Source organism: Alligator sinensis, unplaced genomic scaffold (assembly GCF_000455745.1).
Source record: "Alligator sinensis unplaced genomic scaffold, ASM45574v1 scaffold831_1, whole genome shotgun sequence".
Classification (NCBI taxonomy): Eukaryota; Metazoa; Chordata; order Crocodylia; family Alligatoridae; genus Alligator; species Alligator sinensis.
The window spans coordinates 130,050-146,668 of record NW_005843176.1 but is presented as its reverse complement, the minus strand read 5'-3'; the positions used below and the strand labels follow the sequence as shown (position 1 = coordinate 146,668).

The 16,619-nt window shown below is 53.1% G+C and overlaps 1 protein-coding gene across 1 annotated transcript in view; it reads right to left on the bottom strand.

Annotated features, from left to right (window-relative positions):
* Positions 1-8,052: 8,052 nt before the first annotated feature.
* Positions 8,053-16,619, bottom strand: part of LOC102379495 (butyrophilin subfamily 3 member A2-like) — a 40,947-nt gene continuing 32,380 nt past the window's right edge. The window contains 3 exon segments of the mRNA XM_025194254.1: positions 8,053-8,739; positions 10,564-10,590; positions 10,691-10,696. Coding sequence (XP_025050039.1) covers positions 8,678-8,739; positions 10,564-10,590; positions 10,691-10,696 — 95 coding nt within the window. The 3' untranslated portion in view covers positions 8,053-8,677.

Here is a 16,619-nt window from a genome sequence, read left to right as displayed (position 1 = left end):
TCTCTAACCCTAGAAGCTGCCAATGGCCCAACAGCAAATTCACCCTCACCCTTTTCCCAAGGGCTGTGAGCGTGTTACATGTCATAGTTGAAGCAGAGTTGGACTCAGTCAGACCTTGCACCAGAGCCTGCCAGGAGAGCACGCCCAGGTACCAGGAGCAGTCTGGGAGCACACTGTAATCAGTGCAGCCCCAGGGGCAGGATCATGGGGACATGACCCAAAGACCAGTGAAGTTTCTTGTGAGATTTCTCCATGGTGCACCATGGCACTGTGCTGGGATAGCTGCGCGGGCTGTATATGTGTAGTCACAGACCCAGAAAAAGCACGGTCTCCTCACACTGTGCCACGCTTGGGGAACTGCTGTCCTATTGTGGGGAGAGAGGGGCCAACTCCAGGAGCCCTGCCCTGGGGTGAAGCTTTCATAACACAGGCCTGACGGGAAGCCCCAAACTGCAGCCCTTCCCCTGCCTCCCTGGAAGCTTGGTCCTGCATCTGGGTTTGTGTCTCTTCTCCTCTCCTCTTCTGTACCTGCATGGAGGGAGTCAGGGCACTCGGGGCCCAGGAGTCTCTTCTCTGAGCCTTAAGGCAAATGCGTTGGGGAGGGCCCTTCATGCTGTCCCTGTGAGCCATGGGGCGATCTCAGCAGTTGCAGCAATCAGACACCCTGAGATGAACCATGCTGCTGGACCCTGTCTTTGCTATCACCAGGTAACTTTAGTAGTGACCACACAGTAAGGTCAATACTTATTAGGAGATTTAACAGGAGACATACTTACATGGGCTCCCAGAATCATAGAAAAGTAGGGCAGAGAGACATCTCAGGAAGTCTCATCTAGTCCAACCCCCTGCTCCAGGCAGGATCATCCCTACCCAAACCATCCCAGAGAAGAGCTTGTCTAAGCTATTCCAAAACTACACAAACACCCCCGCACACAGGCAGAAGGCACGTAGCTCAAGGACACCAAGAACATGCTAACCTGCCACAGGTAAAGCCAGGGACAAAGGCACTATCAGTGTCCTGCCTCTGTATGTTTGTTACATACACTTACGACATCCAAGGAAGAGGACCCTGCCCTCCACCTCCTGCTCTCCCCCTGGCTACAGAGGAAGGCAACCCCTGTCCCCCTCTGCTTTGTAGCAAAGATATCACAGGGGGAAATTACTTCCTGACCCCAAATGTGGTGATTGGTCTGACCCTAAGCAGAAAGGCAGCATCCTCTAACTGGAAACTGCAAATTATGGGGTTCTTGCATGAGTGACCGTAATAGATTTAATAGATTTTTAGGGTCAGAAGGGACCTCAGTAGATCATAGAGTCTGACCCCTGCCTTGGGCAGAAAAGAGTGCTGGGGTCAGATGACCGCAGCCAGGTGCTTGTCCAGTCTCTTCTAAAAAACACCCAAGGTAGGGGAGAGCACCACCTCCCCTGGAAGCCCATTCTAGATTCATAGAGTCATAGATTCATAGATTGCAGAGTCGGAAGGGACCACAATGGATCGTGTCCGACCCCCTGCCCCTGGCAGGAAAGAGGGCCGAGGTCAGATGACCCCAGCCAGGTGACTATCTAGCCTCCTCTTGAAGACCTCCAAGCTAGGTGATAGCACCACCTCTCTTGGAAGCCCATTCCAGATCCTGCCCACCCTTACTGTGAAACATTTCTTCCTAATTTCTAACCTAAATCCACTCTCAACTAGTTTACACCTGTTATTCCTAGTCACTCCCTGGGGCGCCCTAGTAAACAGCGTGTTCCCCTATTCCCCTTGCCCTCCCCTAATAAATTTATAGACGGCCACAAGATCTCCCCTCAGCCGTCTCTTGTGAAGGCTGAAGAGATTCAGCTCTCTCAACCTCCCCACATAGGGTCTATCATCAAGGCCACTAATCATGTGAGTGGCCGTCCTCGACCCTCTCCAGATTCCCCGCGTCCCTCTTGAAGTGCGGCGCCCAAAACTGGACACAGTACTCCAACTGTGGCCTGATCTGATTCTGGTAACCCTTACAGTAAAGAAATTCTTCCTGATGTTTAATCTCAAACTGCTCTCTGTCAGTTTGTGGCTGTTGTCTCTGCAATGTAATGTTTCTGTAATGTTAATGCACACCCAGAGAACTCTGCCCCTGATGTCCTTCTGCACCTAGCAGACACTGTATGCATTGTGCAGCTCTAGAATGAAAAGCCAGAGCGCACACATGCAGCTGGGGCTGGTTGAGGAGGCTGGAGACAGTCTAGGCTGTGTTTAGTCCCATACAGCAGCTGCAGTGACCCTGGACACTCAGCCTGAGGGGGTCTCAGAGTGGTGATGTTCTGAGCACCTTTCTTTGAATATCAGGCTATGTCAGGTGTCTCAGGTGGGCACTCAAAGCTGAGGCACACCAGTCCTCAGTGTTTTTTGCAAACCTCGGGCAGGAGTTGTGGCCTGATCCCACCCTGGGTTCACCCAGGCCCAGCTCTTGACCTAGCCACAAGGAGCTTGGCCTGAGTCCTGATGTCGGTGATACTGCAAACTCCTGTGTTATTGTAAGCCCTGCTGAGAGCAGAACAGATGGGCTCTCATGCTGCCCGGGGAAAGGGCTCACTAGGTGTCAGACACATGAGCCTAGCAGTGACAACCCCTGCCTATTGCAATGCCATGCTCACAGTGTGGAAGGCACTGACTTGCAATATCGACTGTTGCTGCTTTCTCCTGGTTGAGGAGCAGGTTCCTGACAGAACATCATTGGTCATGCACTGGTTAGATGCTTTCATGATAACAATACAAATTCTGTATGGAAAAACCCACCAGCATCCCTGGAAACTTTCTCAGAGGTTGGTGGTAACAGCTGCCCATGGTGATCTCTCCACCAAGGCTTGGCCTCTGGGGGCCATCCAGCTGATCGACACCCAACCCGTATCCCTCCATCCTGGTAGCCATCAGCAGAGACACGGGGGGCAGAGCCCATAGCTGGAGAAGAGCAGCAAGAGCCGGCATTAGCTCCAGCTGGGTGGGGTGACTTGATCAGAACCACCTCTGGGATTTGGACATTCAATTCCTGTGAATTTCTAAAGGGAACTTGGGGGCCTTTCTGATGATGTACAAAAAATGCTCCATCCTTCAGGAAAAAGAATGAGGTAACAACCTTCTGTGAGTGTTTCCAGCTGGAGAAAGCTATTGTTGGACGAAAGACCAACACACAGGTTCAGCACCCAAGGTCTTTATTGAGTGGCACACGTAGGTTAAGTGGGGAAAAGTAATGCTCTATGTGAAATCATTCACACACACATACATCCACACAGGCCAAACCACTGGTGCTCCAGCTCAGTCATGATGGCTAGTCTCAGTGCCTCTTGACACAATGAACTTATGGAGGGATGCCGGTAGTTTTCTCCTGAGCTGATGTGGATGGCATACAGCGTAGTAGGGGCCTGGTCTTCACTGTCCTTTTATACTTAGTTTAGGCAGACTTTGCTGCAGGGCCCCTGACAGCCAGCGAGCATCATAGCCCAGCCTCTAGCACGGATCTTTGAAAACTCTTGGCGCTCTGGTGTAGTGCCCGAAGACTGGAAGAAGGCCAATGTGGTGCCTATCTTCAAGAAAGGGAGGAAAGTGGATCCGGCTAACTATAGGCCCATCAGCCTGACTTCTATCCCAGGGAAGATCTTAGAAAAGTTTATTAAAGAGGCCATCCTTAATGGACTGGCCGACGCCAACATCTTAAGGGATAGCCAGCACAGGTTTGTTGCGGGTAGGTCTTGCTTGACCAATCTCATTTCCTTCTACGACCAGGTGACCTATCACCTGGACAAGGGAGAAGAGATTGATGTCATATATCTTGACTTCAAAAAAGCCTTCGATCTGGTGTCCCATGATCGCCTCTTGGAGAAACTGGCCAATTGTCGCCTTGGGTCCTCCACGATCCACTGGCTGGAAAATTGGCTCCGGGGTCGGACCCAGAGGGTAGTAATCGATGGAAGTCACTCATCGTGGTGTCCTGTGACCAGTGGGGTCCCCCAAGGCTCTGTCCTTGGACCCATACTGTTCAACATCTTCATTAATGATGTGGACACTGGAGTCAGAAGCGATCAGAACTGGCCAAGTTCGCCGATGACACCAAACTTTGGGGCAAAGCATCCACACCAGAAGACAGGCAGGTTATCCAGGCTGACCTGGACAGGCTCAGCAAGTGGGCGGACGAGAATCTGATGGTGTTCAACGCCGATAAATGCAAGGTTCTCCACCTTGGGAAAAAAAACCCGCAGCATCCTTATAGGCTCGGCAGTGCTATGTTGGCTAGCACTATGGAAGAAAGAGACTTGGGGGTCATCATTGACCACAAGATGAACATGAGCCTGCAATGCGATGCGGCGGCTAGTAAAGCGACCAAAACGCTGGCTTGCATCCATAGATGCTTCTCAAGCAAATCCCGGGACGTCATTCTCCCCCTGTACTCGGCCTTAGTGAGGCCGCAGCTGGAGTACTGTGTCCAGTTTTGGGCTCCACAATTCAAAAAGGATGTGGAGAAGCTTGAGAGAGTCCAGAGAAGAGCCACGCGCATGATCAGAGGTCAGGGAAGCAGACCCTACGATGACAGGCTGAGAGCCCTGGGGCTCTTTAGCCTGAAAAAGCGCAGGCTCAGGGGTGATCTGATGGCCACCTACAAGTTTATCAGGGGTGACCACCAGCATCTGGGGGAACGTTTGTTCACCAGAGCGCCCCAAGGGATGACGAGGTCGAATGGTCACAAACTACTTCAAGACCGTTTCAGGCTGGACATAAGGAAGAACTTCTTTACTGTCCCCTATGGGGGGGGGGCTGGACTTGATGATCTTCTGAGGTCCCTTCCAGCCCTAATGTCTATGAAATCTATGAAATCTGCCCCTCCAGAAGGTTCCTGCCCTGCCAGGGGTTTACATAAGGGAGAGGAAACTAATGAGAAAAAATAAAAGTACAGGGGGGCTAGAGAAACAAATAGGGGCAGACTGGGGCTGTGGGAGAAGGGGGTGGAGGGGAAAGGAGGATGAGGCTCACTGAGCTACAGCCCCACAGGAAATCAGGTGGGTTATGCTTGGGTATGGTGGTGGAGGACACGCACACGCACATGCTGCGAAAACTTGAGCTGACTTACTCAGCCACACAAGAAACACCAGGACAGCAGGATTGGACCACAGGACTTACCACACAAGGGCAAAAACACACAGGGAAGGCTGCTGAGGCAGATGTAAGAGATGGTTGGAGCAGTGGAGGGGTTTTGTTTGCTGAAGATCAGCTCCCTCAGGCCTCCAGCCAGGCACTTAGCAGCAGAGCACTAGGCAAGAAAACAAAGCAGGATCAGATGCAGTGAGGCAGCTGTGGAGGAGGACAGGAGCAATCAGTCAATTAGGGAATAATCCAACGCAGGTGTGGTGTCAGGTGGTGCAAGGTGGTGCAACAGGGACTCACCCTCTCTCTTGAGACGGGGCAGCAGCAGAACAATGGCAGCAGCAACATCAGTGGTGGCAGCAGCCGTCCAGTTCAGCCACTCCAGGTGTGCTTCAGTTGAACGTGAACGTGGACGTGAAGGCAGGGGGTGGCTTGCTAAGGTAGCTGGGGCAGGAAAGACACCTTTAGGCTCTGGCAGGAATGGTGGGGGAAGGGTCTACAGGCAGTACCGACTCCCTTCCCAGGCTGTACCCTGATTGTGGCTTGGCAGTGGGCTGGACATTGGGCTGAAACAGGAGTGCAGAAGCTTGGGTGCATTGCTAGGGTGTGGTGTGGTGCGGTGCTCCGGAGGGGGCAGTGGTGTGCAACATGCAGCAGAAGACGCCCCCTTTTCTGGGGGCAGCCACAGCAGCAGCGGGGCAGCAACAGCAGCAGCAGCCCAAGGCAGGAAGGGGCCTGGCCATCTTGTCCCCAGAAGCTCCTGAGACCAAGCTTGCAGCAGCAGCAGCCGGGGACAGGAAGGGGCATGGCCTACTTCCTCTCAGAGGCTCCTTCCCCAGAAGCTCCTGAGAATGAATAGCCCTGACCTGCTCAACAGGGCAGCTTCTTATACTGCTGAGGCCAGCCCTTTTGCTGGCCTCAGGCTCTAGCTCCCCTGGCTGAAGATCCGGGAGGAACTGGGCAGGGTCAGCTTGCCCCAAGTGGCACAATTTGCCCCACACCAAAGTGCATGTTCAGGCACATGTGCTGAGGCAAAAATTTCTGGCACAAATTTGTGCTGCTCCTATTTGAGCTGCTGCAAGTGCACATGTCTGCATGTGTGGATACACCCTAGGTGTGCAGGGCGGGGTGGGCAGGGCAGGCAGGTTGCTGCACCCTGCAGCTGGAGCTGGAGCCAGATTCACCCATGCCACTGTCCTTGCTCAGGTAGGAGACTCCGGCACCCTGGCCCTGAGGAACTGGGACCTCTCCATCCACAGCCCCATCCCACCTGCACCCACAGCCAGCCTGGCCAGGGAGGCTAAGCCCTCCACAGCACCCAGTTCCAGGATGCCATAGAGCACCAAGAGCGTCAGGCTCAGGTGCTTCCCCCAGGCAGCTCCTGCAGCCCTGGGGACACAGCAAGAGTGACAGCAATGTTGGTGCAGAGCTGCCCTGAAGCAGGGCCATTGGTTCTCCTGGTGTGGGGATGCTGTGGGTACCTGGGGCAGTGGACCCCCTACTTGGGGCAGTGGAGGGAGCCCCAGCCACAGGCGGTAGCAGGGCAAAATGTAAGGATGTGGGACAGCTGGGAAGGTGTTGTAACATTCAAAAAGGGGGAACCACAGCGGGGTGGCAGTGAATCCTCCCCTGAATAGATTGCTGTTGCCTGGATCTGCTGTGAGGCTGGTCCTGCCATTTCACTCCCACTGGAGGAATACTCACCCCCCTGCAGTCATCCTTGGAAGGAGCTGAGCAACTTCTCATGCATGGGCACTCACCCATGCCCTGCCCTGTTGCTCTGATATGTCCCCTCTGCAGCTGCCCCATTCTTACCCCTGCCTGGTGCTGCAGTCTGTGTCCCACAATCATTTCTACCCACACCACTGCACCCATGGATGCAGAGACATGAGCTATGGTGGAGAGGGTGGAGGTGATGTCCCTCCCTGTGCATGGTGCCGAGTGATGGTGAACACTGTGAAAAAGTGCTCAGCTGCAGCTATTTTCCCCATGGTCTGTGCAGAGTGAACAGCTGCCTCTGTTTCTGCAGTCTAGATCAGTGCCACCCCCTCCAGCTGTGCTCCCTGCACCACCCTCACTCCCCAGCCACTGCCATGGCATCAACTGCACTGCATACATGCAGCACACAGGTGTCAATGCTGCCTCCTAGCTATGAGCTACCACATGGATTAGTTGGATCCACCTGCCAGGGGCTGGGACCGATAGGGCTCCCCTGAAAGGACAGAAAACATCTCACATCTATTGCTGGGGAAGGTGCCTTGTCTTGGAACCATGCCTGTAATTTCTCCCAGCCACGCAGTTGCTGTAGTAAAAGATGTCACCCCCAGTCCTGGCCTCCAGAATGGGTCACTGTCAGGAGCAGTAGGTCCCTGCCCTGGATGATAAAGGATGATTCCCTCTGCCCTGCAACTGGTTCTGCCCTGCAACTGGTCTCAGCAGGATACACTGCAGCTTAGTCTCCTTTACAGCGCAATGCAGGCCCAGTCTCCTTTGCACTGGGTATGCTCCACTGGACCCAGTGTCCAGGTCAGCCCCCTTCAGAGTAGCAATAACAGAGACAGCATCATCTGTTGCATCTCAGTGCTAGCAGTGGTCTCAGCCCTGGCACAGTGTGTCCCAGCAGAGCCACGAGCCCTAATCTTTCCACTCCACTCCACTTCACGCTGCATCTCATCTCCCAGCTCCAAGTGGGTTTTCTAGGCTATGCTGGCCTGTCCAGAAGGGGCTATCACTCCCCAGCTTACCCAAGCCAGCAGGAGCACAGTGCTCAGGGCAGAGAAGCACCCAGAGCTCTGAGGTTAAGTCCTGTTCCAGACTTATGCCAGCAACTGCCCCCTCGACCCAGCTGTAACCAGGCCCCTGCTCATTTGGGTGGGGAGTCCACTGTGGCCCCTGGCAATTTATTTTATCTGGAGAAGTACAAGAGAAGCCAGAGCAAGTTCCTCCAAGCTATAGACCAGTTTATTGGGATATTATCACTCAGGCAACATTAGAAAGAGCAACTATGTACAGTAGAGAACATGCAGATATACTCACAAGTGGGTGGCAAGGTCTCAGGACCCTGAGAGTCTGTTCTCATGATTTGAGGCAATTCCCAGTCTCCCCCACTTCTGCCTTTGTGTGGGGGGTATATACAGTTCAGGTGCAAATTTCTGTATTCCCGCCCATTTTGCTGAGATAAGGTCCTTGTCCAGTTCAGTAGGGAGCAGGGAAACTGAGTCATGGCCTGTGACCATTGTTCTTTCCTAGGGTCACCTTCTTAACGCTGGGTGTGATCACTGGCTTCAGCATCTCAACTCCCTTGAAACTGTCCTGTTCAATCTGCTTCTCCCACAAGCTAATCACCGTGATTCAGACTGAATTGCTTCTGGGATCAGAGTGTCTGGAAGGAGGAATGTAGTGACACCCCAGGCAGAGCAGAAAGGGCACAGGGGTGTCCAGGACTCTCCAGCAGTGATGGCAGTGGGCCGACAGGGGTCTAGGCTGGGTGAGGGGCAGAACCGCCTTCTCCCCTGTCTCCCTGCCGGGGTTCCTGGTGTTGCACGATGGCAGGAAAACTCCGGACTACATGAAATTGGTGATCGGTTGTGCAAGGGCTTTGAACGGTAAGGAAGTATAGTGAAGACCTAATGATAATAAACAGATGAGAATGAGAACCAGATTAAGGACCATTTGGAAGCAAAGTCTCATGCGTTCTCCCACGACCCCATCCACACTGAGCATGCTCCAGGCCGGCTGCTGCAGGGACTCCACAGGTGTCAGCTGCGCCTGCTGCTCCCAGGTGGGGGCTGCCCAGCCCAGCCCAGCCCAGCCCAGGACCTTAGACCTTAACTTCCTATAAAAAAGATCCAAGGCTTATTTTCTGTGTGGGAACTCCCCTCCCCACTTCCATCACCCTGTCAGTGATCCCAGGGGTGACACCACAACAGAGGTATCCCCAAATTGCCAAAAGCAGCATTTTAAGCTGCAGCAAAGGGACTGACTGGTCACTAGAGCTGATGCTTGGGCTGAGGGAAGGGGCATTTCTCCCAAGTACCTGCATGGGGCCAAGGAGAGATCTGTGGATCCTGAGAGGGAGCAGCAGGTCTCTGGGTCACAGGGTTTCCCCCATGCTGCCTCTCCAGGTCAACGATGCTGTGACAGACTCAGGGGCCAGTACGTTGGCACTCTGACCGTGATGGGAACCCAGAACTACCAGGGACGTTTACTGCAGGGTCTGAGCACTACACATTGGCAGGATTTCTTTTCTTCATGTCCAGAGCCAAGCAGTCACAGACAATCATTTACCTCAGGAGTGCCCAGGATCCCCACTTCCAACCCTCACACACTTGCCTAAGGCCTAAGCTCCAAATATGAAGACTGCTGTACCAGGGCACAGGTAAAAGCTGGGGAGACGAGGGCACTGCCAATGCCCTGCCACTGCAAGAACAGGGAGGCATTTGGTTCACACACTCCCAGGAGCTCCTAGGGGGAGGATCTGCACCCGCTGCAGAGAAAGGGGAAAACCAGCACAGCTGCTCAGAGAGGCAGGAAGGTCGCATGGAGTTGTTCTGAACAACTAATGAGCACAAAAACTTGTGAGCCACTCCACGAGTGATTCTCCCATGAGAAAAGAAACAAGAGTGGACACCTCACATGATCCCCTTGTAATGATGAGTGGGAAAGTGGGGGAGGAGGGCGAGTAAGGACAATGCTGAAAGAAGTGAGCAAAGTAATAAACCCAAGCGCATGCAGTGATCTGTAAGTGAAGGATGAGAATTTGGAGACAGTCCCATCCAGAGGGCAGGGTGTGACTGTGGGGATTGGGAATGTGGGGATTGGGAAATGAACCCTGGGGTGCAGGGCAGCAGCATCTGGCAGGAATCTCACACAAATTATAAGGATTTTATTTGTCCTGATACCCCATACTCTGCAGGGGGTCACAGGGCACGTGCTACCCCTGTACAGCTGCCTTCTCCGGGACAGAGGAAGACCCTGGCAGCTGAGCAGCAGGAGGCAGGGCTTTGGGTCCTGGGGATGGGACACAGCTCCTCTCTCCCATGGAGGGGACCTTACAGGTCTGGTGGGTGAGGTTTGTACGACCTGTTCCTTAACCCACTAACCCTTGAGGGTATCAGGTTCTCCCCTGTCCTCCATCTGGTACCTGCCACAGCATCACACACAGGGCGGGGAGCGTATCCAGCAGACACAGCCAGGGCTGGGGTCAGCAAGGACCAGCTCAGCACCTCACTAGCAGGAGGCAGCAGAGCTACCAGGGAGGGCAGCTGTACCAGGGTCTGATGGCCTCAGCATTTCCCAGAGGATGGCCTCTGGGGGCTCTGGGGAATGGTCTGCCTCCTTCCACTTGTGATCCCACCAGGCAGCACCCTGGGAGTCAGGAGGCAGAGCAGGGAGCCAACACAACTGGGGAGAGGGGCCAGGAAGCCCAAGAAAGCAGTGGCTTCACTCACCTGCCTCTTTTTGATCTCTCATGCATTCTGAAAAAGGCAGAAACCAGAGATCAGACAAACAGGCATGAACCCCATGGGACACAAATCAATGAGCAAGACATCACAGAGACCAAAAACCAGAACTTACCCCGCTCTGGTGAAGAGTCCCGAGGAAGGACAGCAGGAGGACAGAAAATAAAAACTGATCAGTCAGTAGCCGTGATCCTCACTTGCAAAGCTGCCCCTGTGCTACATACAGCCAGAGCTGGCTTCAGCAGCAATGCTGCCTGGGTGCAGATGGCAGGATCAGGTCCCCAAAGCAGCTCAGGCCTCTGATCTATAGCATCTGCCCTGTGAGGCCCACCCACCACCAGACCTGGAAGCCAGTGGGGCTGCCCCCATGGGGATCACTCATAGGTGCAAGGGAGGAAGAACTGGACAAAGGACAGACCCTCCTTCTGCTCCAGGCCCTTTGTGCCAAGGTTAGGCAGTTGGTTGGATCTGGCCCTGATAGCGCATCCCGGACACAGGTAGGGTTCAGCTGGCATGGAGCAGGGTAACCAGCACCTGGGCAAGCTGCCACCTGCTATTCTGGGGTTGGTGTCAGGGCAGGGGCTGTGCTGGAGTAGATCAGTGTACACTCCCCTCCCCTTGGACCATAGTCAACTGGAGTTGGTCAGAGTAGCCCCTGGGGCAGTCTGAGAATCAGGGACCATGACTGGCTCCATGGATCACCGAGTCCATGATTGAGGGGATGCTGGGCATTAGCCCAAGCGGTGCTGAGGGCCTGCAGCTCTGTGCAGGGAAGCAGCAGGGCCCAGGCACAAACAGCTCCAGAGACTGGGAGACCCCAGCCCCTGCCCCACCCTAACCCTGGGGGCACCTGAGGGGCTGGCAGTCGGGCAGGGCTGGGAGGGGACAGTCTGTGCATGTGTCATGACAGTGACAGGGATTCCCTCAGGGCTGGGCTGGGACCAGGAACAGGATCAGAGGAGCTGCATTGGTGCCCCCAGCATTGAGATGAGATCAGAAGAAAAGGTGCAGAGTCCTGGAGAAGGTGTCAGCGAAAGTGAAGACATTGGACCTGTCAGTCACATTGTAAAACGAGACCATGCCCACCTTATAATCCAGGAAAACACCTGCATGCCTGGGCCATGCCGCATCAGGGTGCAGACTAGCCCAGTGCAGGCCCTCCCAATGGTCAGCCTGGCTCCAGGCTCACCACATAGGGACGGTGACAACTCTGCACAGCTGGGCGTGTGTATGGATGTGAGCAGTGGGACATGACAGGTTTCCCTGCAAAGCCTGCTGTACGTGACAGCCTCCAGGTAATGCCACAGAGCTGACTTGGGTCATCAAAGGCCCTAGACAGTGTTTCTCAACCTGTGGTTTGTAACCCAAAAGTGAGTTGCAAGAATATATGAAAGGTTCATGAACAAACTTTAAAAATGAATTCTCCTTTAAAGGAGGAATGTGGGAAACCGTGGCTTTTCCCTTGCAGGCTGTCGGAGTTCCAGCTTGCAAGGGGCTGCTTGGGGCCCTCCAGGCTCTACACCCCCTGGCCCCTGGGTGGGAAGGAGGGGTTGCTGGGGCATCTCTCGGAGCCCTGGGTTAGGTGGGGACGTTGTTATGAGTGCTGTTGTACCATGAATGCTGTTCTGTCCCTATACTTTGACCTCTGGAGACAAGGTATTTCTCAGGCCCATCTCTGAATAGAGGCCTGGGTCAGTCATTTAAGTATTTAAGAGCTTTCTTGAGGTGGGAGGAGTTTGTGACATTGGGCCAGATGGTGGTAAAAGAGAAATATCTGACCCAGCTCTCAGGGGAGAGCACAAACTCAGAACAGAAAGGCCATGGTGCTAGAAGAGGTCAAGCAGTCTGCTAGAGACACAGAAGAGCCTGGTCCACACCCAGACAGGAGTGGGGAGGAAGATGAGGTCATGGATGGCAGCTGTGGGTAGAGGATCCTAGTTTAGTCGTGGGACTAGACCAATTCAGGGAAGATGAGCTGAAGAACTCTGTGGTTCACAAGAACGCCATGAGATACAGAAAGGGATTATAGAAACATAGAAAGATAGGGCTAGAATGGAGCTCAGGAGGTCACATCTAGTCCAACCCCCTGCTCAAAGTAGAACCAGCCCCAATTAGATCATCCCAGCCAAATGTTTGTCTATTAGGGTGTTAACATGTCCAAGGATGGAGCTTCTACCACCTACCTGGGTAACCTGTTCCAGTGCTTTACTACTCATCTAGTGAGCAAATTTGTCCTAATATCTACCCTACACTTCCCTTGCTGCAACTTGAGACCATTGTGCCATTGTTCTGTCACCTGCCCCCACTGAGAACAGTTCAGCTTCATCCTCTTTCAAACCCCCCTGCAGGTAGTTGAAGGCTGTTATTAAATCCTGCCTCAGTATTCTCTTCTCTAAAATAAGCCCAGTTCCCTTGGTCTTTCTGCATAAGTCATGTCTCCAAGCCCCCTCAGCATTTTTATTGCCCTCCGCTGGACTCTCTCAAATTTGTCCACATCCTTTCTGTAGTGGGGGGCCCAAAACTGAGCACAGTGCTCCAGATATGGCCTCTCCAGTGCTGAATAGAGGGGAATAGCACTTGCCTTGACCAACTGGCAAAACACCTACCAATGCAGCCCAGGATTCATAGATTCATAGATGTAGGGACAGAAGGGACCTTGCAGATCTTCTAGTCTGACCCCCTGCCCTGAGCAGGAAAGAAAACTGGGCTCAAATGACCCCAGCTAGGTAATTGTCAAGCCTCCTCTTAAACATAATCTTCTCAAAGAGTTTCCCCAGGATTGAAGTAAGACTAACGGGCCTATAGTTGCCCGGGTCCTCTCTCCTCCCTTTTTTTAAGATGGGGACCACATTGGTCCTCTTCCAGTCATCCATCACCTGGCCAAAGCACCACAAGTGCTCGTAAAGCTGTTCCAAGGGTCCTGTGATAACCCCTGCCAATTCCCTCAACACCCTGGGGTGAAGAGCATCTGCACCTGCTGATCTGAACATGTCCAGCACCTCCAGAAGTTCTCTAACTCGGTCCTCCCTGACCCTAGGCCTGGCAGAATCTCTCCTGAAGATGCCGTTAACCTTCTTGGCAACAAGGGCACACTGCTGGCTCCTATTTGGCTTATTGTCCACTGTAACCCACAGGTCATTTTCTGCAGAGCTGCTGCCCAGCCAGTCAGCCCCCAGCCTGTCCTGCTGCATGGGATTATTCTGTCCTAAGTGCAGGACTTTGCGTTTGTCCTTGTTGAACCTCATGAGATTCCTTTGGGTCCAATCCTCCAATGTGTCTATGTCACTCTGAATCCTAGCCCTACCCTCCAGTGTATCTACTACTCCCCCCACCTTGGTGTCATCTGCAGACTTGCTGAGGGTGCACTCTATGGCATCTTCCCGGTCGTTGATGAAGACATTGAATGAAATCAGCTCCAAGACCAACCCCTGGGGTGCTCCACTTGATACCGGCTGCCAACTAGACATCAAGCCATTGATTACTACTCTCTAAGCCTGATGCTCCAGCCAGTTTTCTATCAACCTTACAGTCCACTCATCCAGCCCATATTTCCTTAGCTTGCCTGCAAGAACGTTGTGTGAAACCATATCAAAAGCCTTGCTAAAATGGAGGTACACCACATCCACTGGTCTTCCTGCATCCACAAAGTTAGTCACCTTGTCATAGAAGGCAATCAGGTTGGTCAGGCATGACTTGCCCTTGATGAATCCATGCTGACTGTTCCTAATCACCATTTTCTTCTCCAAGTGCTTAGAAATGGATTCCTTGAGGATCTGCTCTATTATTTTTCCAAGGACTGAGGTGGAGCTACCTGGTCTTTAGCTCCCTGGATCCTCCTTTTTCCCTTTCTTAAATATGGACACTAAGTTTGCCCTTTTCCAATCATCCAGGACCTCTCCTGATCACCATGAGTTTTCAAAGATGATGATCAGTGGCTCTGCAATCACATCAGCCATCTCCCTTAGCACCCTTGGGTGCCTCCCATCTGGCCCCATGGACTTTTATATATCCAGCTTTTCTAAGTGCAGTAGTCCCTAACGTGCTTTTTCAGCACTGAGGGCTGCTCACCTCCTCCCCAAACTGTGCTGCAAGGTGCAGTAGTCTGGGAGCTGACCTTACCTGTGAAGACTGAGGTGAAAAAGGCACTGAGCACTTCAGCCTCTTCTGCATCCTCTGTCACAAGGTTGCCTCCCCCATTCAGTAAGTGAACCATACTTCCCTGGTCCTCCTCTTGCTACCAACATACTTGTAGACACCCTTCTTGTTACCTTTACATCCCTTGCTAGTTGTAACTCCAATTGCACTTTGGCCTTTCTGACTTCATTCCTCTATGCCCGAGGAATGCTCTTATATTCTTCCCTAGTTACTTGTCCAAGTTTCCTCTTCTTATAAGCTTCCTTTTTATGACTTAGTTTACTGAAGAGTTCCCTGCTAAGTCAAACTGGTCTTCTGCCATACTTGCTAGTCTTTCTGCACATCAGGATGGTTTGTTCCTGCACTCTCAGTAAGGCTTCTTTGAAGTACAGCCCCGTGACTGTGCGAGGACTTCCAGTTCTTCCTGCTTGTTTCCCTGGCTAAGTGCATTCGTGTACAGGTAACCACTTGATTGTCCTGATTTCTCAGGAAGTATGAGAGCACCTCCCCTGTTGCCCCCTCCTGCTTCCTCTCCCTCCAGGTCTCCTGCTTCCCTACTTACCTCAGGGCTTTGGTCTCCATCCCCCAGCAAACCTAATTTAAAGCTCTTCTCTTGAGGTCAGTGAGCCTCTCTGTGAAGATGCTCTTCCCTCTTTTCATCAGGTGGATCCTGTCTCTTCCCAGAAATCTTTCGTCTTGGAAAAAACATCCCATGTTTGAAGAAACCAAAGCCCTGCTAGCAATACCACCTGTGCAGCAAGGTGTTGGTCTGCAGGATGCACCTGCTCCTTCTGGGGCCCTTTCCCTTGACTGTAACAATCAACAAGAACACAACCTGAGCTCCAGACCCCCTCACCCTTGCACCCAGAGACCTGTAGTCACTGCTGATATGCTCAGGGTCTCCCCTGGCAGTATCATTGATGCCCACATGGATCAGCAGCATAGGGTAGTAGTCAAAGGGCCAGATGAGTCTCTGTAGTCCCTCCGTGACATCATCTCAGATCCAGGCTCTGGGCAAGCAGGAGATCTCCTGAGACAACAGGTGAGGTCAGAAGATGGCTCCCTTTATCACCCGCAGAAGGGAATCTTCAACCACCACCACCTGTCACTTTTTCTTGGTGGCGGTTGTCTCAATCCTTCCAACCTTGGTGAGGCCTGGCCTGTCTTTCTCCAGCAATGGAACAAGCTCCTCCCTCTCTTCTGCTCGGACTGCATATCTGTTCTTCAGATGAATCACTGCAGGTGCAGGTAAAGATCTCGGCTGGACTGGTCTGTACCACAGCAGCACCAGGTCCTGGCGTTAGCTAGCCTGTGCATGCCCTTCCTCCTAAGACACCCAACCCACTGCAGACACAAGTTAATCTGTGAGGCTTTCCTGGAGGAGGAGTCAGCCTTGGTCCCAGGGGGGAGGCAGCTGGACTGGGAGGTCTCAGTTCTCAGGAGTTGGGGTAAGCAGGTCCCCCCGTCCTGACCTCTGCCTTGGCCTCGTGAAGCTGTCACTGGCTCTGCTGGTGAAGGTCCAAAAGGGGATCAAACTGACCCAGGAGAGCACACAGATCTGACCCTTCATGCGCTGTGTGCGGAAGGCAACAGAGGCATAGGGCCCAGGCCTGCCCTATGGAGGGCACTGGGGCTCAGGGGTGGGGCCAGGAGCCTCCCTAGGGTGGGGCCCTATTCCTACACAACCATCCTGTTACAAGGCCTCTCTGCAGATGGGGAGGGAGCAGTTTGATTTTCAGGGTGTTTTCAATGATGTCAGTGTCAGTATAAGCATGGAATCAAAGGACCAGAAGGGACCTGTAAGATCATCATGCTCTCCAGGGACCTAGCAGACCTCCTGAGGCTAAAAAGAAAGGCCTACAAAGGATGGAGGATGGGAGTCACCTCCAAGGAGGATTATTCTGCACTGG